The 24,057-nt window shown below is 41.7% G+C and overlaps 1 protein-coding gene across 1 annotated transcript in view; it reads right to left on the reverse strand.

The window, feature by feature from the left end:
* ACTN3 (actinin alpha 3) overlaps positions 1-24,057 on the reverse strand; it is a 196,626-nt gene that overhangs the window by 17,673 nt on the left and 154,896 nt on the right. Inside the window, exons 14-16 of the mRNA XM_085625497.1 lie at positions 23,859-23,999; positions 11,567-11,749; positions 9,196-9,330 (exon numbers count right to left, since the gene is read on the reverse strand). Of these exons, the coding sequence (XP_085481623.1) occupies positions 9,196-9,330; positions 11,567-11,749; positions 23,859-23,999 (459 nt within the window). The remainder of the gene's footprint in view (positions 1-9,195; positions 9,331-11,566; positions 11,750-23,858; positions 24,000-24,057) is intronic.

A 24,057-nucleotide genomic window follows, 5' to 3' on the forward strand; every position in this document is an offset into this window, starting at 1 on the left:
GAGGTTCATGGTGTTTGATAAAAAGGGATCCAAGGGGTGCTCAAGGAGATGCTTGGTGGGCCAATGTTTTTGAAATTGTATGGAATGAAAGGGATGGTGAGGTGGAGGGCCCCAATTAGAGAACGGTGATCTGGCCAAAAAGCTAGGGAAGAGCTGTCCAAAGTGTTTTTGGGACCTTGGATTTGAGCACTTTAGTTACATTTGGGAGTAAGGGGGTAGGCAGTTTAGAGAGCACATTAGAGGATAGATGCACTTTAATCATTTGTCTTCAGCTTTTGGCTGGCACTTTCCATATGTTTGCACGTTTTTGCACTTGACACTTTAGGCACCCTATGGACTCTAGACACTTTGAATCATGTTTAGTGCCAGGGAACAGAAGGTGGGTGTGATGTCTAAGTGTACTCTGAAAATTGTTTCTTTTAATGTTAATGGACTAATCAATAAAAAGAACATGCATGTTATAGAAGCATGGATGGAAGATGAGAGTCCTTCAGTGGTATTACTGCAGGAGACTCAAATATCAGTTGCTAAGCTTTTAGAGTTTTCCATGCTTAAAATTTGGGCCAGTTATAGACTCTGCTCGTCACATTGGGGTACTGCAGTTTTTCTGACAAAGAGGCTGAATGCTAAAGCGCTTAATTCTGCCAGTGAGATATATATATATATATATATATATATATATATATATTCACTGAAAAAAACATAGGTTTCACACATGTTATAGTTAGCGGAAATTTTACTGATAAAAAACCAATGAAATTCCCCCGTTATAGTTAGTGCAGGCAACTATAACTCACGCGACCGCAATCCTCTGCTGATGCTAATACTGTATTTAGACACTTATTTGCCCATGTCTTCTTCCATACATTTTTAGCTATACATATATTACAAATATTTTTTTTTCATAAAGACACATATGTCATCAGCAGAAGATTGCGGTCGCGTGAGTTATAGTTGCCTGCACTAACTATAACGGGGGAATTTCATTGGTTTTTTATCAGTAAAATTTCCGCTAACTATAACATGTGTGAAACCTATGGTTTTTTCAGTGAATTTGCAAGGTTTTTTAAATGCTAATTCCTAACTATAACGTGTGTGAAACCTATGGTTTTTTCAGTGAATTTGTACGGTTTTTTAAATGCTAAGTTACTTTACGCCATTCGTGGCGTGCGCGCCCACTTAACGCAGTTCGTTCCGTGCGCGCACGGTGCGCTTCGCGCACCGCGCGCCCACTTTACGCAGTTAGTGCCGTGCACGCACGATGGGCACGCGGTGCGCTACGCGCACCGCGTGCCCACGTTACGCTAGATGGGCCATGTACGCACGATGCGCTTCGTGCACCGTGCGCACATGGAGGACATATGATGCACTTCGTTTTGAAATGTAATATTTTAATTTTTCGTATATTTTATAAGATATGCACAAATGGTGCCCTTCGGGCACCATTTGCACACGGGGTGGAGAGAGTGTGGATAATTTTTTTTTTTATTATTTTTTTTTTAAATATTTTAGTTTATCACTCGTGTGCTAAGCCATGCACAATTGCTGCCCGTCGGGCACCAATTGCACACGGGGTGGAGAGAGTGTGGATAATTTTTTTTTTTTTTTTAATTTTTTAGCGTACGCGTACGGTAAGCGTAATCGGCGAAATTACCGAAAAAATAAAAATTCCGTTTTTGGCCTTGGGGGATCTTTGGGGACTCCCTCAATATGGCTATGTGTGTGGGAGCTGTCTAAACAGCCCCTTTACATGTTTTTGGGCTTTATATTTTAAAAATCACTCTCAGTGCGAGAGAGAAAATGGCGGCCGCCGCTTCCTGGTTTCGGCCGATTCAAATGTTTACTAAGATCTAAGAGCCAATCAGAATCGCGCTCGCGCACGCCACCGTACGCGTACGGTAAGCGTACCGTAAGCGCACCGTAAGCTGGCTCAGATATATATATTGATTTAAAGGCTATTTTCTCAGAATCTACTGAACAGATTTACACCAAACCTACAAAAGGCACTTCCTTGACCTGAGGCCTACCTCTCTGCCAAATTTCTAGTAATTCTGTTCAGCCGTTCGGGCTGTAGCCCTGTCTAAAGGTCCTATGGAAAAATGCATGGGAAAAACGCGTTTTGGGACCCCCCTTTTATCTCAGCCCCCGCTTGACGAATCCCCCCGAGACTTTCAGGGTAGGAGCGGAGCGTAGCGCCCCACCTATTTTGAAAAATTCGCGAGGATTCGTCGACCGGCGCCAAAGTTATTCAAAATAGAATGTTGCGGATTTCCTATGGAAACGTGGTCCTAACTATAACTACCTACTGGCGACCGCCAGTAGGTAATATATATATATATATATATACACACATATATATATATATATATATATATATATATATATATATATATATATGAATATCAGGCGCATCCTTCCACTTCCCAGCGGGCGAGGAGGAAAAGCACACGGACACCAGACGTGCTTCATAAAGATTTATTCAAGGTTAGTGATGGCGAGGCATGTCATTACGCGTTTCGGCCACCAGGTGGCCTTGATCACATAAAGTAACAACCATATTGAATACCCTTTTATACAGCATTTTAAAGTCACGTGATGATTGGTGTTGAACGATATAGAAGAGATACTTGTGATTTGCTTGTCATTATGTAACCTGATAGAGATGTACAGATACATGATCAGTGATAAGGTGCAAATATTAGTTATTTAAAGTGCTTAGGTTGAAGTACACAAATGCAAGTTATGTGCAAAATATGCTGAAAAAGGTGTAAACTGCAAATAGTTGCATAGGATATTTGATTATACATGGGGGGGTAGCTAAAAAACCATTTTAAAATTATAAAATACATTTGATAAAAACCCTCGAATTTGATCATTTATAAAACAATATCAAGATGTTTATGTGCAAAATACGCAATGATTAAATCCACACTGATCAGCAAAAGAAAGAGAGAACTCTCAACCTAGTTCACAAATGATCATGAGTACAGGGTTCAATAACTGACAAGCAGAAAATAGAAATTCAAAGCCTGATGACAATATATCGTTCATGTGAATCCCAATTTATAAAACAAGTGCAAAAAATGTGTCAAAGTGATGGAATAGGGGAACACGAGGAAGGAACCCATATGTGTCTGACAATGGAAATTCATGAAATGTCCCAGCTTGCATATCAATTAAGTCCAAAATCAAAGTCCAATTTCAAGTTATGAAGGTTGGTTAGTGGGTGTTCACCTCAGAGTTAAGATATGCATTTCTTCAATCACAATATTACCAAACATATGATGGCTTGTGGGCTTCATGGAGGCTATATTGGATGTATTTTCCATTGATGATATATATATATACACATATATATATATATATATATATATATATATATATATATATATATATATATATATATATATATATATATATATATATATATATATATATATATATATGTTATCTACTGGCGGTCGCCAGTAGATAGTTATAGTTACAACCTAGTTTCCATAGGAAATCTCAAAATTCTATTTTGAATAAGTTTGGCGCCGTTTGACGAATCCTCGCGAAATTTTCAAAAGTAATGGGGCGCTCCGCTCAGTTCCTACCCTGAAAGTCTCGGGGTGATTCGTCAAGTGGGGACCAAGAAAAAAGGGGGGTCCCAAAATGCGTTTTCCCCATGCATTTTTCCATAGGACCTTTAGACACAGCTACAGCCCGAACGGCTGAACAGAATTACTTGAAATTTGGCAGAGAGGTAGCCATAAGGTCAAGGAAGTGCCTTTTGCAGGTCTAGTGTAAATCTGTTCAGTATTTCCTGAGAAAATAGCATTTAAAAGCATATCAATATCTATACGCGCGCATCGTGCGCGCACTGTGCGCGCACCCTGCCGTGCGCGAGCGCAATTCTGATTGGTTGTTAGATGTCGGTAAACATTCGAATCGGTCGAAACCATGAAGTGTCGGCCGCCATTTTGTCTCTCGCAGTCTGAGGGGGTGAACAACAAAGGTGGAGAACATGAAAAGGGGGCAGTGTGGACAGTTCCTGACCCCCTAGCCTTGGTCAGGGGGTCACAGAAGGACCCCTAAGGGAGAAAATTTTTTTTTTTTTTTTTTAAATCGCGAGGTGCGCGCACCCTGCGCGCACTGCGAACCGCGGGCGCTCGGTGCGCAAAGCGCACCGAGTGCCCACAGAGCGCGCACGGTGAGCGCACGGTGTAAACCTGAAAATAAATAAATACATAACTTAGCATTTAAAAAAACGTACAAATTCACTGAAAAAACCATAGGTTTCACACACGTTATAGTTACGAATTAGCATTTAAAAAACCTTGCAAATTCACTTAAAAAACCATAGGTTTCACACATGTTATAGTTAGCTGGACATTTCACTCGTAAAAAACCAATGAAATTCCCCCGTTATAGTTACTGCAGGCAACTATAACTTACGCGACCGCAATCCTCTGCTGATGACGTCAGGTTTCAAACCTTTTATTTGCAAATGAAAGCAGATTTTCACCTCGATTATTTCAGTCCTGCTACCAACGCGTTTCGAAGCCTCACGCTTCTTCTTCCAAGGTAATTCTGAAAATGCAGCATAGCATAGCGAACGCAGTCCCCTGTGTGCTCATATTTAATAGGCTTCAGGTGTGCCTCCCATCATGGTTGAACTCCCTTGCACACTGGGACATGTAGTTCCATTCTCAATTATTGCCCTCCAGTGGGTTCTGCATTTTCCAGACAATAAAGGACACAGTAAAAACCCTCCATTGGGCCTCGGAGTGAATCTTTGCCTTCATACTTTAAAGCGCTGCTGTGCCATCTGTGGAAACGAACCATTTCATTCCCCGAGGTCTCATATATTCCTTGAGTGGTGCGATCTTCCACGGCCGGAGCCGCCGTGATTAATTGTTTCCAAAGCCTGCCCAGATTTGAAGACGCACTCCACAGCAGCCAGGTTTCAAACCTTTTATTTGCAAATGAAAGCAGATTTTCACCTCGATTATTTCAGTCCTGCTACCAACGCGTTTCGAAGCCTCACGCTTCTTCTTCCAAGGTAATTCTGAAAATGCAGCATAGCATAGCGAACGCAGTCCCCTGTGTGCTCATATTTAATAGGCTTCAGGTGTGCCTCCCATCATGGTTGAACTCCCTTGCACACTGGGACATGTAGTTCCATTCTCAATTATTGCCCTTCAGTGGGTTCTGCATTTTCCAGACAATAAAGGACACAGTAAAAACCCTCCATTGGGCCTCGGAGTGAATCTCTGCCTTCATACTTTAAAGCGCTGCTGTGCCATCTGTGGAAACGAACCATTTCATTCCCCGAGGTCTCATATATTCCTTGAGTGGTGCGATCTTCCACGGCCGGAGCCGCCGTGATTAATTGTTTCCAAAGCCTGCCCAGATTTGAAGACGCACTCCACAGCAGGCAACTATAACTCACGCGACCGCAATCCTCTGCTGATGACGTCAGATATTACATCACTGTATTTAGACACCTATTTACCCATGTCTTCTTCCATTAATCTTTAACTATACATATATTACAAATATTTATTTTTCAGAAAGACACATTTGTAATCAGTGATGTAATATCTGACGTCATCAGCAGAGGATTGCGGTCGCGTGAGTTATAGTTGCCTGCACTAACTATAACGGGGGAATTTCATTGGTTTTTTACGAGGGAAATGTCCAGCTAACTATAACATGTGTGAAACCTATGGTTTTTTAAGTGAATTTGCAAGGTTTTTTAAATGCTAATTCCTAACTATAACGTGTGTGAAACCTATGGTGTTTTAAGTGAATTTGTACGTTTTTTTAAATGCTAAGTTATGTATTTATTAATATTTTTTTTTTCAGGTTTTTCACCGTGCGCGCACCGTGCACGCACTGTGGGCACTCGGTGCGCTTCGCGCACCGAGCACCCATGATGCGTTGTGCGTGCCATGCACGCACGGAGCGCGCACCCCGCACTTTATCGAATATAAAAATAAATGTTTTTTTCATCCATGGGGGTCCTTCAGTGACCCCCTGACAAAGGCTAAGGGGTGAGGAACTGTCCACCCTGCCCCCTTTTCACATTCTCCACCTTTGTTTTTCACTGCCTCAGACTGCGAGAGACAAAATGGCGGCCGACACTTCCTGATTTCGACCGATTCGAATATTTACTGACATCTAACAACCAATCAGAATTGCGCTCGCGCACGTCACCGTGCGCGCACGGTGCGAGGCTATAGATATGTATGTACTTTTAACTGCAATTTTCTCAGGAACTAATGAACAGATTGACTCCAGATATGCAAAAGGCACATCCCTGACCTGAGTACTACCTCTTTGTCAAATTTAAAGTAATTCTGTTCAGCCGTTTGGGCTGTACCTTGGACTAAAGGTCCCTATGGAAAATTGCATGGGAAAAACGCGTTTTGGGACCCCCCTTTTTTCTCAGCCCACGCTTGACGAATCCCCCTGAGACTTTCAGGGTAGGAGCGGAGCGCCCCACCTATTTTGAAAATTTCGCGAGGATTCATCAATCGGCGCCAAAGTTATTCCAAATAGAACGTTGCGGATTTCCTATGGAAAAACCGTCCTAACTATAACTATCTACTGGCGTCCGCCAGTAGATAATATATATATACATATATATAGTCGAGGGTATTGGGTTTATTGCTTAGTCTTTTCCACGCAGTCCACCTTTGTGAGTTTGTATGTCCCTGTAGAGGATAATGCTGGGCCATACAAGGAACTATTTCAATCATTATTGCAAGTCCCAGAGGAGAATATTACGGGTGGGGATTTTAACAATCTGCAGAACCCAAGAATAGATTCCTCTGTAAAATGTAAAAGACAGTTAAAGACTCAAGTTGCAAATGTTTTGCAGAGCTATCAAATAATAGTTGCACTTCTTGATCCCTGGAGGGAAGTCTTTCCAACAAAAATAGAATACACATGTCTATCCGGAAGGTTTCATAGCTCTTCACGCATCGATTTATTCTTGCTCTCTAAAGCCCTGGTTTTTAAGGACCAGCAGACCCTACCTAATGCGTTTCTGGACTATGCAATTCTTGATCTGGAGTTTTGTGGAGAGAGGCACTCCACAAGCTAGGAGATGGGTCTTTAATGAACAGTGTTTACAAGAGGAGGATTAGGTCCGAATATGTAAAGAAGAGATAAAGGAAGTTTTGATAAGGAATTGCCCCAGCATATGTGGTGTGGACTGAATTAAAAGCATATGTAAAGGCGCTGGTGACAGCCAAGGATGTCACAAATATTATAAATGTTAGAGAACAGAAGCAAATTCTAGAAAAGACTGTACAGGAAATTCACAATAAATTTTTGAGACAACTATTCTCTGCAAATAGAAAAGAGTTGGAGAAGGCTAAACAGGTATTCAGCAATTTCTATTATACTAAGTGTTGTGCATCCAATTGGGCCTATCTGCAGAAGATATATGAGGAGAGTAATTTTACTGGAAGATTTTTAGCTTGGCAGGCACGAGAACAAGCTGCAAGTAATGTGATCCTTGCTTTGAAGTGCCCAGTCTCTGGGGCCAGGTGCAAGGAGCAGTGGAAACAGGGTGACATTTTGGTTAAACACTACAGGCAAATTTATAGGTAGAATTAGGTGGTCAATATGGCAGCTAGAGGAAATTGTTTGGCAGGGCTGAATATTCCTACTCTTACAAAGGAGGGGGTTGAACATATAGCCTGCCCCTGGTTGAGGTGGTTAAAAGCCTCCCACAGTGCAAGGTATGTGGCCCAGATGGCTTCCCGGATGCGTTTTATAAATAGTTCCTGGAGGTGTTAGTGGACTATCTATTATTGGTTGCTAATGCCATGTTGAAGGATGGCCCCATACCTGCCTCCTTTAATAGTGGGAAAGTGGTTAGTTTTTTTTAAACAGAAAAGGATGGCGAAGATCCAAATTCTTATGGTCCAATCACATTGTTAAATTTAGATTATAAGATCGCAATGAAATGATTAGCTAACAGATTCAATTCTATAGCTGCAAAATTAATACACCAGAACCAGAATGGTTTTCTAGCCAGACAAAAGTTAGGAACAAATACACAGTACTTAGCTGAGACGCTCGATTTGTTTTCATTCACTGATACTCCTGCCATAGTTCTTCTATTGGATGCAGAGAAGGCATTCGACCTTGTGGTCTGGGAAACTCTTTTCTGTATTTTAGCTAAGTTTGGGATATCCACCCAGATCACGGGGGGTTGATATATAAGATGGACAAGAATGCTTAAGCCACGATTATACTTAATGCCACTGAGGTCGGCAGACTGCAAGTTTGCCATGGCACTCGGTAGGGATGTCCCCTGTTGTCGGTTTTATTTGCTTTTTTTTTCAAGCCATTAGCAATTACGATTAGGGAGAACAGAGATATTCACCCTCCTATACCACAGATGGGGAAGCTAAAACTGTATGCCCATGACATAATGCTGCTTCTGGATGCTAATAGGTGTTAACAGGAAAAAGCCTTTTATATTTTTTCTCTATATCAGGTGTTGAGGGGCTAAAAAATGAACAGAAAGAAAACTGAAGTTATAATTCAGATAGATTACTTCCAGATATAGTCTCATGTGTAAATGATGAGCTTGAAGAGATATTTGGGCATTGGAGATCCTGTAAAGTTTGAAGATTTATACGATCCTAATTTTGCCCCACTTCTTTTAAAAGTTTAAGCTACGTATGCATGATGGCGTTCGCTTCCTTTAACTATTCTTGGGAGGGTTGCCCTGATTGAAATTGCAGTTCTCCAATTGTCTAATTGCCTCTTTTCTGCTGTACCATGTGTTTTAACAACACCACTTTTTTAAAAGTGGCATCTTTTTTTACATCTTTTATCTGGCAAAACAAAACCTCTAGATTAGAACTTGGCCCTTTATATGAAGGGCTGGAGGGAGGCGGTTTAGCACTCCCCAATTTGAGAGATTACCATTTTGCTTATTTTAAACAATACATGTCCCTATTTAATGTGAAACTTAGACCAGGTAGAATTTTTAAGAATGATCTAATTCGACTGATATTTATTGAATATGATATTCGAGATGTGTTAAATGTAACAAAATCACCTAAGAACAAGCAATAAAGTTAAACTTAAAAACTTCATGAACCTTACGAAAGTAAGACGAAAACAAAGCAAATGAAATAAAAATGAATGCAGTTGAAGATACACAAACCATAGGCTACCACCCACCTCCATCTTTGTCTGGATCCATGGTCCAATGACATTCGCCTGGGCAGCAAACTGGCGACGGAGACGCTCGTTAGCCTGCTGGCGGGCAAGTTCTTCCTGCAGGGTTTGGTCTCTGTGTGGAACCAACTGCCTCACCTGAAGGAAATAGGGAATTCAAAATGTGTTTTTGTTACGTAAACACCTCTGTCTTTCAACACAAAAGCACAATGATTCATAATTTCTTTTTTAAGGAGACTTAAACATCAGGTCACAGGAGAAGCAAAATCTAGTATAATCAGCTACATCATCACCGTCTTTTCTTTCCTGAGAGATATACGGATAACCAATATCCCCTATAACTCACTTGCTGCCACATATTTGCCTGCACCTTCATTTAGAAGCCTCAGTTTGGCAGTGCTGTTGTATGCTTTTAAAAGTATCCGAGATCACTATAATACAATCTGTTGTGCAAACATCGTGGTCCTCCTCTTGCTCACGATCTTTTTTACACAGAGTAAACATATACAGAGTAACACCTTAAAGCCCTTTCTAAATGTCCATGCTGGCTGACTTCTGTGCCACTTGGGTCAATCACTTCTGATCATTTTTCTGCCTACTCACATCTAACTGGCGAATCATTTAGATGTAAACTGGGGTTGCAGCATTATCTGTGGACTGCTTTATAACATCTGTGATTTAATCTATTCGAGTAGTTATCTTTTCAAAATAGGTATGTTGTTAATTTTGTATAGCTTCAGTAAGTGTGTGTTCCTGTGTGTTATCAATCAGTTTTAATTAACAGGTTTCATGACTCGTGTTTTTATTAAAGGATGTCTAAAAACGTACAAGAGACTGTCACTTGAGTCAAAGCTTACATGACTTCTTTTCCACTGCCTCAATGACTTCAGTAAAATAACATCACTTTACTCTCCCTTACTGTCATGAGTAGTTTATCAATCATTTCTTTATACAATTTTGCTCTCAAGATGCAAACCTTGAGATTGTCTAGAAAAGGCAATTCATTTAATGGAAAATAAAGTTTCTATCCAAAACATAGTGGGTGTGATGCTAGCCAGTCAGGGAGACATAAGTGGGCACATGTACCACAGAATTCAGAACCATGTTGAGAATGGTCTCCATTGCTGTATCAGGGAGATATTAAAATACTTCTTTCTTAATTGTTTTAAAAACATGCTGTACAGAACTTTTATGATATACTTTTATATGTCGAATAAAGTATTACAACAACAACAAAATACTTCTACATAGGCGTTTGTAGCCAAGTTGCAAGTTCAAACCTCAGGCAGAAATGAAAAAAATGAGTATAGGCAGAGAGCATCTTGTTGACACAAATAACACCGCCTTCAAACCTGGTTACAGAAGCTGTAGGTTAAGTTGATTGAAAGCTGAAGACACGAAAATATCACCATAATGCAATATATGAAGATAACTATGTGGAACATAAAGGGCTATCGGACTATGAGCAACTCTTTGGGACGGATATTCAATGGTGGCAAAGATTGCTTCAGGTTGCCTGTTAATCACACCTACCGCCCCTACGAGAACTCAACACACTTGGATTGCTTATTTTGAGTTTTTGTACAGAGCAAACATCACCACTGGGTGGCATACATTCACTGGGTTTAGAGGAAAGGGGTAGGGGTCGAGGGTCAGATAAAATGAGAGACAGGTGCACTGGACTGGCTAGATGGATCGTCATGTTGCTTTAATGTACAGTTCAGTACCTGTATCTGTATGCTACTTGAAGCCAGGCAGACTTGGGTCCCTCCTGAACTTCAGGGGGTCTGACTTCAGGTGTAGTAGGAGATGATAGGTGCTCTGCAAGGAAGAATCCTCTACTTGTAGGAATCCACCCACAAACTATTTGTATGTTGCAGCTGAGTAGCTGCCAGGGTTTGTAGTGGAAATCCAGAAAGGCCATGAATGTGCCACAAAATACAGATTCCAACTTTCGAGCACTCATATTGGTCAAGAAGGGTCGATCAAGAGATAGGTGCTGCCGCATCACTGGCCACTTGGGGGGGGGGGTGGAATACTTCAATATAGATAATATTGATATCTACATTTTAAGATAGAGCAGCAGGTTTTTAAGTCCTAGTGTATTACCAAGTGCAATTCTGTTTAAGGACCCCAGTAATACAGCTGTGAAAAAATGCCTTGAGATTGGATTTCTTTTTTTTTTTTCATATGTTACTGAGCACATCCTACGTTTTGCTCAACAGAGATTTGGGATATTTTATCATGCAATAGGAGGTAACTTTGAACCTAATCATGGATGAAAGTTGCACACTGACATCTAGGCAGATAAGAGTACAATGTACCAGGAGGAGTTTGCTGCATACAGCTTTCTCAATTTGACTGGTTCACTTACAGATTCCCACTTGTTGGAGATGTCCAGGTGAGTGAGGTTGGTGTAGGGATTAATGCCAGAAAGTTTGATTCCATAAGTCTGGGCAATTTTCTGAATCTCAGCTTGGATTCCAAGGATGGCCATCTTCTCCTTGTCTGCCTCGGGAAGGGTAGCCTTGAACTGCTCATGAGCGGTGATCAGACTCTGTGAGATAAAAAGGGAAGAAACTGACATATCACATGGAAAACTGAAATCCTTAAAGCTTGCATACTAACAAAGTGCACAGATAAACAGATCTCTCATGACCCACAGCTTCCAGACTTAGGATCTCTCTTGTCTGACAGATTAGACCATTGCACAAAGATTTCCAAGCATAGCCTAGAGACCAGGTACCTAACAAACCGATTGCTTGGTGCCTTTCAGTCCATCTATATAAACCTTTACAGTTTGGCTCTCCTTTCCAAACCAGCCCAAGTTTCTAGGTTCCAAAATCTTTGCTGCACTCTCCCTCACCAATAACCTTCCACTTCTCCAATTCTGATTATTGGAACATGACTATTCCTATTTCATATCTGCAGTTTGGATTTCACATAACCTGTCTTTTCCATCTTAGAGGTAGCACATGTATTTCTCTAGCTAGCTGTTAGGGGCCCAAGATATCTAAATGTTATTATAGCCTTTGCAACAAAATTCATATAATTGATACTTGGATGGTGTTTTATATTCTTTATCCCCAGCAGCTGCATTTTCAGTACATGAATCTCCTAGGTTCCTACATTTACACTCTTTGAGTCACTAGGGCTAATTTTATCTATGCTCTGCATTCTTGGAGTGACAATTTTGGAGTAATTGAGGTCCCTTACATTTTGATATCTGGATCTCCTAGACCCAGAGAACTACGTCCTTCTGACTATTTGGCACCTTTCTCTTTGCGAACCTTACAACTGGTTTTCAGTTGACTTGACCCTTGTCTTGACATCAGACCTCAATTTTATGTGAAAATGATCCTGCATCCCTACTTACAGCCTCTTTTTTTCCTCTACACCTGACAAGATCTACTAGACTCAGTGGCCACTCACATTATTCTACTACCCATATCTTGACACCAGCCCACAAATCTGATATTTAATCTATGGTGCAACACAGAGCATACTCAAAGGATAACCAACGTCACACTATCTACATTTAAATCTACCTATGAATTACACATAAATATGTTAAAAGACATATTGGTTACTGAACTCTTTGACTTCCACACTCCATCCCACCATTAAAGTCTTACACACTGACCATGCCACCACTCAGATAGGCAGGGCCATACTCCTCTTCAACAAATCATACCACGGTAACCCCAGGCTGACTCTCCTTTGAATATTTCCCCTTCCTTTCAAGGCCCGAATTCTGGTAAGTTACAGCCTGATGATATACTGAAACATTCTTTGTTTATCCTGATATCTTCCTGTACCCTCTATAGCTCTAACATACCGTAATCAAATTCAGTTACTTAAATGTTAAACTCACTGACAACTGGCAACACATGCATTCTGCTCAGCTTCTCTTGTGCCAAGTCCTAAAAAAACGTTGTTTGTTTCCACTCACACAAATGGATTCCTCTTGATCTCATACTGATTTTTGACAGTGTGTATCGTTCCTTCTTCGCTACAGATCGTACATTGGCCATGCTTTGATTCACATGACCATAAACAACTCCTCACTAGAATTGCTGCTAAATCTCCCATCACCCAAAGAAAGTCTGTAACTAACTCAACTTAATCCAAGCTCACAATGACCGTGACTCATACATTTATCCCACATCTTAGATATGTTCAACAGCATTCTGCAATCAATATTTAATTCTCGCTATCACTTCATGCATTCATTCCTTGGCCTTTGGCCAATCATTGATACTTCCATCAATCTACAATTTCACAATGAAAATGCATTTGCTGCTTTACAATGGAAGATAACCCGTGCTACGAAGCATCTCCCCGAGTTAAAACAGACCCACGTTACCATCAAATCTGTAACTGAAACTCCTAAAAGAAAATATTTTTACTTATAATCTTAAATAGCTGTGACTATGTGTATGATCTTGAAACACCTTACAGGAAACAATCCTTATATTTAATATGTATGCTTATCTAACAGGTATGGTCCTGATTTTATGATAATCTATTGCACTATATAACTAACATAGAAAAAGAGGCCTCCATACTTTCCTAATAATTCTTTAGAAATTGAGAAAATGACAGAAACTGTCAGCTAGGCAGTACAGCCTTCCAGAAAGATAATCTGCACTGTTTTAAAGCTCCAGGCAAACCCTATTATCCCAATTGGCAAACATTTTGTAATCAATTGGAAGTTAATTTTGACTCTTTAATACTGCATTAGGATCATTACAAAAGGCTGTCCACCTATGTATACTGATGAGGCAAAGATTTCCATGACGGAGGACTATGATTAGAAGCATCTTTTCTTTCTCCAATATGGGATCTTTATTAATATGCTTGAACCCTAAACAGATGAACACGTTTATTCCCATTGCCTCTAATCAAAAACCACAGTGCATGAGTGTGAAAACGAAGCAGACATGCCTTAAATACAAAAAGGGTGTCACAGGGAAGCTTTGCCCACTATTTGTTCTGATTTCAGAGTGTAGACAATAGTGCCTTTGTTGACTGATCACCATGCAACTGTGAAGCAGATTTCAAGATCTTTCTGTGGACTGTGTAGCCACGTTTGCACTAGCTGAATGAGCCCTATGCCACCCTGAAGACATTTTGTTTGCATTTTGGTATCAAGTTATTTACAGGACACAACTTGGATGACTATAGACTGCTTGGAAGTTGGCATCCTTCTACAGATGGGAACATACTTGACAAACAATTGTTTAGTCTTTCCAATTTTCCCGATCCTGCCTAAGGAATACCACAGACCCCTTTTCATACCTAGATTGTGAAGAGATATTTCTCCCTCACACAACAGATTTTGGGGAAAATGGTTGGTGGTGATGTACTGAGATTTACATGGAAATCCTAAATAACTTTATAGAGAATGTTTGTGTGGATTCTTAAAACAACCTTCTTCCTATGGCACACTGTATCAGGTGGTTTTGAGTACAAGAGACAGATCTCAATAAAAGGCACGCCCGGTAGAGGTAAGAATGGTGGGGCAGGGCAAGGAGAGCAGGGCGTAAATCGAAAGATGACAGGAGAGGGAAAATAAAATAAATGAAAGCACTTACCTTGTGCTTGGCGATGTGGCGAGCACAAGGGAAGTAGTTTTATTTATTTACTTATTTTATTTTCCCTATCCCATCGGATGTCGGATTCCCCTGCCCCGCCCCACCACTCTTACCTAAACCAGCCATGCCTGTTCAATAACCCTTCGTCTAGTAGTGTTGGTAGCTAAAAAGCCAATTTTCAAGTAAAAACATTCCAAACTTGCTTTATATATGGGCTCTGATTAAAAATCAAGCAGCATTTGCAAAACAATATTCAGCATCCAAGTGGCAACAGGATTTCTGACCACAGAAACACAATGTTCACAAGAACCTATAAAAATACTTAATCACTGGGATGGCGAGGAAATACGTTGATAACCTGCCTCAAGGACCATAATGGATCAGAATTGCAGACCCCGCTTTGCCAAATACGGAAAGTGGAGTCTTGTGGCCGAAGGTCTACAGATACTAGATAAGAAGCTCTATTTGAGCATTATAAAAATCTAGCAGAATGTCTCAAGCCTACTTTAAGGAGGAAGATTTAACTGTCTATATTGGATCAATTCATAATATAGTCTCCTATGTTAAATGATTGCAAGCTGTGGGTCTAGATGTACGAGCATTTCATTTGCGAGTGTCCAATTGCGATTTTTTACAACTTGCAATTAGGAACTCGCAAAATGTGAAGTACTTATGTGTCCCACACACATTTAGTGATTACCAATGGGGTCGCAAATGGCCTACCTCATTAATATTCATGAAGTAGGTCGAAATTTGTAACACATTGGGAATAGCCTTTAATCACAGGGATGGTGGCCTGCTGGGGTCATCAGGCCACAATGTCTAATTGCTTTTTAAATAAAGCATTTTTTTTACTGCAGACCTGTTTCCTTAAAGAAAAACGGTATGCATTTAAAAGAGAAAAAGAAAAAATCCTTTTTCATTTTTTAAGAGTAGGCAGTGGCCCGTGGGACAACTGCTTGCTCTCTAAAAATGTTGGCGCCCACATACTCAAATTCCCGTTTGTGAATGGGTTACCACCTTCTTCATGGAGTCGGTAAATTATGAATGTTTTGCGATCGCATTGCGGTTCATACATGATCCTGCGACTCGCTATTAGGAAGGGACGCCCTAGAAAAAGCCCCTGCCTAATACTGAATAGCGAACCCTATTTTGCAAGTTGGTAATAAGTTACAGACTCTCAAAATAGGATTAGTACATGTTCAAATAGTCTTTAGTGGTCGTAAACTGTCTGATCCTACGTTTGTAACAGCTAAAACGGGTCATACATCTGGCCTTGGGTCTGCACAGCTATCGCTTGTGAGTGGTTTGATAGGTGAAGCAGAAATTGGAACTATTGTTGAGGCCACTCAGAGGCAGTTAAGATTATTCTTGTCTAGGCCTCTTTCAGGGCGATAATCACCTTTGGTTTAGGGGATTAGTGGGAAAGCAGAGAAATGTTTTTCACCACATAAGCAATCACCTTGAATCCAACCTTTAAAAATGTGGATACAAAATCTTACAATTTTTTATGTTCATAGTGAAAAGGTATATAAAGAGTCCTCATCAGTACTGGCATATTTAGAGATAAACCTTCCACATATTCTTTGTGATGATACTGCTTAGAGGATGTGCTTGCTCGTTTTGTGTTTGGCACAGTAGGACTGCTGTGACACAAATGTTCCAGGTGATGAACCAGTGCTTGGCAGGCAGATCTCCTATTAAAAGGATTCTTGATGTCATTCATACCTATATGTAGAGATTGTACACCACTGCTGTGTTATCCATTATTATCAATGGCAAGTTGTTTGTGCTGGTAAAAAAGAGACCTTAAAGTAAACTAACTAGTCCTTAGTTCCATCTTGTTTATGTGATGCAACAACTGCTTGTGTGTCCATTGCACTGAATACGCAGCTCACTGAACTTGGCTCCCAAGTAGGGAGAAATCCATCGCTTCTGTCACACAGAAAGACAGTTGTTGTAATGGCTCTCACTTAATTTTTTTCTCATTCAATGTCCACCACAGGATAGACCACAAAGTTGCCATAGAAAGCCTCCATTTCTTTTTACTTTTTTCCAAGCGCTGATTCTAATGGTCTTTTACAAAGCTTACGGAGGTCCTTATGAAATCTCAGATTTAGTGCATTCAAATGCCTATCATTCTGGGGCGAAACCAGTGTTGACAAGCCATGAGATTATTCTTCAATCATACAGGAAGCTTTTGACTTGTAAAACTTATGAGAAGATCCGAACTTCTGCATAGTTGTCACTGCTATCTGGAAATCATGAAGGATATTGTTTATGATTGGCTTTTAGCGACCAGTCAATCAGGTAAGTGTAAACTAAGATCCATTTTCTTCTGAGATATGATAATACTACTGTCATACACTTGAGCAGGCAGCTCTTGGCACAGATTTATGGTCAAGAATGGGCCTTGTTTCTCAATATTTTTTAAACTAGCCAGGTTTTGGCATCGGGTAATTGAAATAAGTGTCTTGCAGGTCTCGTGTACATTCACTATGACTGGCTTGGCAGTGAACCTCTAAGTGGCATATGTGTGGGCATCTAATACCTTAATGTTGAGATGGAGGGGGCTTTCTCTTAGATGCTGCATTCTTTGTCATTGTGTTTCAATGTCTGCCTTAGCATACAAAACACCCAATGGTTTTTAGTTGGCGGAAAGCCTCCTGTTTTGGTTCCAGATGCATCAGTAGAATTTCCATACATCTGAGTCCCATTTCTTCCGGGATCTTTCGTCCTTCCTGGCATTTTCCCGCATAATGGGTACCAGCGGCAGCTGGTACAGAATGGGGGTGGCGAGGAGGAGAGTGTTGGGGAGATGTGAAAATAAAAAAATTAAATCCCACTTACCTCCTGTGCAGGGCCACCGTCTCTCCTCCGGCGTCATCTCCCCTCCAGAAGCAGGAAGCACCCAGGCACATCTAACCCAATCAGGATGCTGCTGTCACCATGAGCACTGTGGTTCAGCGCTCAGATGGGGACTGGGATCCTGGGCAAGTTTTCCACCTACGCTGTGCATTACAGCCCGGTGGAGAACATGCTAAGTGTTCATGACTGTTAGTGGCCCAAGATGGCTGGCCAAACTGTCATGCGCACGTAAGTGCATGAACCACTCCTCCCCCTGCTGGCTGCGAGATAGCCCAGACAGCCCGCCCCCAAAACTGCCTCAGTAAGGAAAGATAACATTTTTAATAACAACGTGTTATTATCATTCGATTTTTCCTTTTTTCCACTGCTGAAACGCAGTGGGGCGATGCTCCTCCGCCTCAGCGAAGGAGCTGCCACTGATGGGTACCCGTGAAGTCTGTGGCTCTTGAGGGGGCAAATGATACATAAACCAAGAAAATTCCTTTTAGGCTTCTGCGGTAAAAAAGTTCATGAAAAATCTTAAACTCGCTGGCAAAATACTATTTTGAGAGAAAGATTATATTAAAAGATGTCAAATGGTATATAAATGTACGATAACCTTTTTGGAAATTGGACAGATATACCCAAAAAATGCAGAGACCAGTGTTCTCAGATTCTAAATGCATTCAGTAGAAAAATGTATCTGCTACTCTTCTGCCAAAGCAGTGGCCTTCAGGACAGCAGGGTAATTTAGTAGTTTAAAAATGAGCATTAGGAGGGTGTGGTCAACCAAGAAGGCCGAGTGGACGTGATCCACAGAGGCTTTGCTACACACTGGATAAACGTTAAGACACTACCTCTTTTGACGGCCTGATTTGGACCCTGGAGGCTGTCTGGAGAGCAAGGAGTGCCGATTGTGCCCGGGGTGAGTTTGCAAACGTTTAAACGGGAGAAATCAGACAGATTCAGTGAGGGCCTCTGAGGACAAAATAGCAGCATGACAGCTGCACCGCAGAGCCCGCAAGCCTAACTGGCGGGGAAGCCTAAACTGTTCCGAGATTTATTATGGTGCGTTGTGCCGCACCATGCCGCCTTGCACCAGAGATGAGGGTGGGCCCTCGAGAGACATGAGAATCCCTGATAAGTAAGGCCCCCAGACCCATCACACCCGCAGTCTTGCCCGTCGGCAATTAACCTCCAAAGAAAGCCAAGGCAACATCACAAGGATCTCAGCACATAAGGGGGGGACTGGTATGCAGGCTGATGAAGCCCCCTCCCAAGGACTAATGGCAGTGGCAGGCGTATGGGAGCCGCGTGGGCTGCTTGCCTCACTTTACAATCGTGGCCCATCGAAACAGGGAGAGTCTGATCGGTGAGCAAGGAGCTCCCCCAGCTTAAATATGATGTCTTCACACAATGGGATGCTCCATTGCACTGCCAAAAAGACAACCCGAAAGTGTTGGTTGTGCTTCTTGACGAGATAATGGGCTTGTTGCCTTCCCTCAATATGGCACATCCGCAAAAGGCCTACACAGTAAAGGCAATGCTTCATTCCAAAATCTCTCCACAAACGATACCTGACTGCAGGGGACTGGAGAATGACCTACAAGGGACCATTCACTTGATTGACTGTCCAGGTACAAAGCAACTCAGTGCACAAGGGCATCAGTAATCAACAAATCTGAACAAGGGCTGCTCTGCATCTCTACCTACATCATCTACTTGCTGTTACCTATATAGCCTTCCCTTGAAATATCAGTAAATCCACGCTGTGGAATAAAGGTCAAAAGGGGACTTAGCACATCATCACGTATCGGCTTGAAGCAAAATGGAGCAAACTCTGAGGAGATATTCCAAAATGTAATCACTCAATAGGCATGAGAGAGGCACACTATAAGTTACTCTATGACTGGTACCCATATTCCAATTAACTGAAAAAAATCTTCCCCAACACTTCTAATTTGTGTTGGAGAGGGTGTGGACTGTTGAGTAACTTTCACAACATACGGTGGGATTGCCCAACGATTCGTCGGTTCTGGTCTGAGATCTTAGTGCAAATCAAAGACATTCTGGGATAACCACTCCATGATACCCCGGAGATCGCATTATTAGGCGTGTGAGATGACGCCCTGAAACACCAAACTAAGGGTGATAGGGCTATAACATGGCTGTGGTTTGGTCTGCTAAATTGGCGGTAGCTACACCTTGGAAGAAGAAGGAGGCACCAGCACCGATACAGTGGGATGCTTGTCTGTGGCAGGCTCTTACAATGGAAAGGATAGCTGACATCTTTCTGGATGATTTTGAAAACTGTGACTTCACTTGGTATCCTGTCTCTCCAGAGACCTGCCGTTAACTACTTGCTCTTCGCGAACAAGGGCGCTTCATCTATTCCAAAGAATAGAGCCACTTTAGTCTAAGATAGCGTACTCTCCCGGTGCCTACACCTCACCTATAACACTTCTACAGTAACCGCCATATCCATAGGTCAAACTGTGTAACATCCATGTATCTTAATTGTCTTTTTCAGTTCTTTCTTTATTCGTTGTTATGCATGATAGGTTTGCGCGTGGGGGTGGAGGGGTTTGGGGAAAAGTTTATTGCTTGACATGTTTTAGCGTAATAGCAATTTCGCTACATGTCTTTATTCATTCTGAATCGTTGCCGCATCCAAAAGACACTGTTGAATACATTGGCTTCTTGGTGGTATAGTGAGGGGTTGTATATCGCATGTTCTGCTGTTACTTGGCATGTGTAAGATCCAATAAAAAGAGCTTTGACAAAAAATAAATGAGCATTAGGAAAATGTGGCAGCTCCTACCTTAAACATTTAATTTGAAGGTTTAATTGCCCACCTTAAAAAAGAGAGATAACCTCTATGTTTCGGATTCTACTCCTAGGCACAATATTCAATATTCATGAATATCAGTGAAGATCCCACGATGGGGAATAGTTTATTTCCCATACCTCATTATTTTAAAACAATTTCACTCCTCTGTCCTTTATCTGCAAAATCAGGCTCTCACTTCCCCACAGAACAACTATTAGACAATCTACAATCCTGCTTCTTCTCTCCTGCCTTTGCCACTCACTTCTCTAAAATCTGCATGCTGTTCTAACCCCCCACCTAACTTTACATCAAACCACCTATCCCATTACTCCACCCAGTTCTCATCACCATTCCAGCACCTGCCATGATGCTTATTCTCACAATCAAAACTACCACTCTATCCTCGGCCCACTGAGCTTCAGACCCACAACATCTGGTTTCTCCTCCTGCCTTCCATCATAAATCTTAATTTAAAAAAATGACTACCGCCTTTCAGGAACATAGCATAGTGGCTGGCATGTTGCTGTTACTAAAGAAACCCACAAGAGATTGTCCCACCCACTCCAACTCCAGATGTGCCTCTCAACTTCCTTTCTTGTTGTTGCCAACAACCCCTGAAGAATTCCAAGGTGATTCTACAGCCTCATGAAGCTAGATGCCTTTCATACTCGCAGTCCACAATAATACATCTAGCTCTCTTTTCCTGAGGTTTCTCATGTCTCAACACATTTCTCAATTACTCCTTTGGCTTGTCTTGGGCACCAAATGCTGCTATCTTGATTGCAATAGAAATCTACAACTGACCCATCCTAACCCTCTAACTATCACCCTGTCTCCTAACTTTCATGACCACTGAACTTGTGATAAAATGTCATACACCATAGTTTTTAACACACAAACCTATAAGCTGTCTCGAGTCTGGTTTCTAAGCCCTCCATTTCTCCAAGGTTGCCCTTTCTCACATTTCAAATGCCATTACCTCAATGCCCCGCCATCACTGAGGCTCAATGTTGATTCACCTCGACCTCTTTATAGTATTTGACAATGTTAATCTACAGGCACTACTTCTCTATCATCTCATGCCCCTGTGACTTCGACCAATTCACTAGCCTGTTGATACCCTCAATGCTGAGTCACTGGTCCTCTCCTGTTGTCCTTAAAAACTTCCCTAGGTGACAGTATTTACCTTTTGGGTACTCCTGTCACCTTATACACAGATAATACTAAAATCTTGTTCTCCTTCCTATGCTTTTCTCCCACCTCCAAGCTCATATTTCAGATTGTCTAGTGGAAGATCACTACTAGATTGCCCTCTGCTCTCCAGTGATAAACGCTTCGAGACAGCAATAATCTAATTGTCTGTATCTATTGCATCACAGACCTACCTCACTCACTCTCTTGCAAGCCTGAGTCACTCTCTCATTCTATCCCTATTAGCCAAAAACCTAAAGGTTCACTTCACCTCTTTTTTATGCCCAGAGGCCTTCATCGGTACCACAGCCTCATCTACAATATGCCAAGTTTTGTATATAAAAATTAACTACCCTATCTCTAACTCCATACCGCCAGAAGGATTTGATCAATACAATATTATTAAGAAAAATTGATTACTGCAGCAGTCTAATGCCATGCCTCCAAACCTGAGGCCCTCATTTATGTGTGGTGCAGGGACAGTTCATAAGTAATTACTAATCCCTTGCTTCATAATAATTATGGCATAAAATATTATTGCACCATTACAAGATCGGAGCCAAATAACAGTAAATAACAGCGGGAATCTAAAATTTAGCACCAATTTCCACAGGACGTTACTTTTTCAAAATCGCCAATAGGAAAAACAAAAGTGTTGGTTTAACCTCTGTACTCGTAATCTTGGCTAAGTCTAAACAAACCCAGAATTGCATTGTACTCAATAGTGAGGGCCTATGTCTTTGCCCCTCTGGTAAAAATTCCCATCCAACTTCCCCCAAATGACACTGACCTACCAATACTGACACCATTTTATATGGCTACACAAACAAATAGGTCTTTTTACAAATTGTTCACTGTTATCAGTAAGTCAATCAATGGGGCTTCTCCTCCATATAACATCAATATAATCTCCCAGGACATGTCCTCCACAAATATGGCCTGTCAATTTCTACTAGCACTAACCCCTCTGTGCCTCATCAAAATAGTCTCTTCAGCCTTCTAAATCTTTTACACTTGTAATAATCCTGGATGACCTGAGGATGATTGCCTCTCTTGTAATATTCAGAGTATCCAGGAATGTCCTGGAACTTCATCCCTCCTGTCCCTGAGCCACAGCAGTATTCAACACCTCTGCTATCACCCTCACCCTTATATCCCAGAATACACAGTAGCGGCCGGTATCTGGGCAAAGTGGCGGGGTAGGAGGAGGGGGAACCCTGGACAGACAACAAAATAAATGTAAAATATAATAACTTTCCTGCATCCACACTCCGTTCTGGCTCCGACACTCCCATCTGGCTCCGTGCACTGCAGGCACAGGCTCCCAGAATCCCCTGTGCCCAATCCTGCCGCTGCATGAAAGCAGTGTCAGGATTGGCCTGCGCACCATGGATTTGTGCTCCCAAGTAGATGGGGAGCCTGTGCCTGCTCTCTCCAACCCAGCAATGCAGCTGGGGTTGGAGAGAGCTTCAGTGCGCATGTCTGTTTGGCCATCCTGAGACGGCTGGCCAAACTGTCACACACACTGATTATAGAGCAAAGCACTCCTCCACCAGCCTGTCATCTCTGGCCCCACCCCCAAGCCTCAGCTCCGACAGCCAAAATAAAATGATAATAAACAAGCTTTTATTATCGTTTTATTTTTCATTTTTTGGGCTGCTGTCAGGAGGAGCGAAGCTCCTCTGCCATAGCGGAGGAGCCGCCGCTGAGAATACACCCTCCCAATACATCTATCCGGCCATACAACCATGGCACGCTAACTGTACAAAAGGGTCTAATTTGTAACATAATGCATGTTTTAAATTGGTTGAATTTTATCTGATAGCTCATCAGTCGCCCCTCTAACACCCATAAATGTCTTTGTGATCATGCTTAGGTAACACATCAGTAACTGTACGTTTTTGGGAAGCATACGCCTGTCTGGCTCAACAATAAACAAGAAATAATACATCCTCCAGAGTCCCTGCCCTCCTGGATCCATGAATCCCTCACTAGTCCATACCCTTCGTGCCCCCAATCTTTTCCTAAACGTATCTGAAGTCATAGTATATACACCTTCTGGAATAGATTGTACGAACAACACCCATTTCATTTTTGCTTTGCTCCCTGGTTACTGACCCTGCCTCGCCTTATATGCCATTGCACTGGTACCTGACTCATCCTGGATGCTTAGATCTATCCACCCTAGGAATCACTGGTACCTGAATTTCCTCAATGCTGTGAACAATGAACATGTCCTGCAGATCCTCAATGGCTCCATCCATCCAGTTGTTGAAAGGAGCGGCTCTTTTGGCAAATTCCAGGTAAAGCTGATCGATGGTCTCCAGAAGCTTCTCCACTCGCTGGGGAGGAAAGAACAGAAATATTACTGAAGGCATTCTACACTGTCTACAACAGGAC

Source organism: Triturus cristatus, chromosome 9, assembly GCF_964204655.1.
Source record: "Triturus cristatus chromosome 9, aTriCri1.1, whole genome shotgun sequence".
Classification (NCBI taxonomy): domain Eukaryota; kingdom Metazoa; phylum Chordata; class Amphibia; order Caudata; family Salamandridae; genus Triturus; species Triturus cristatus.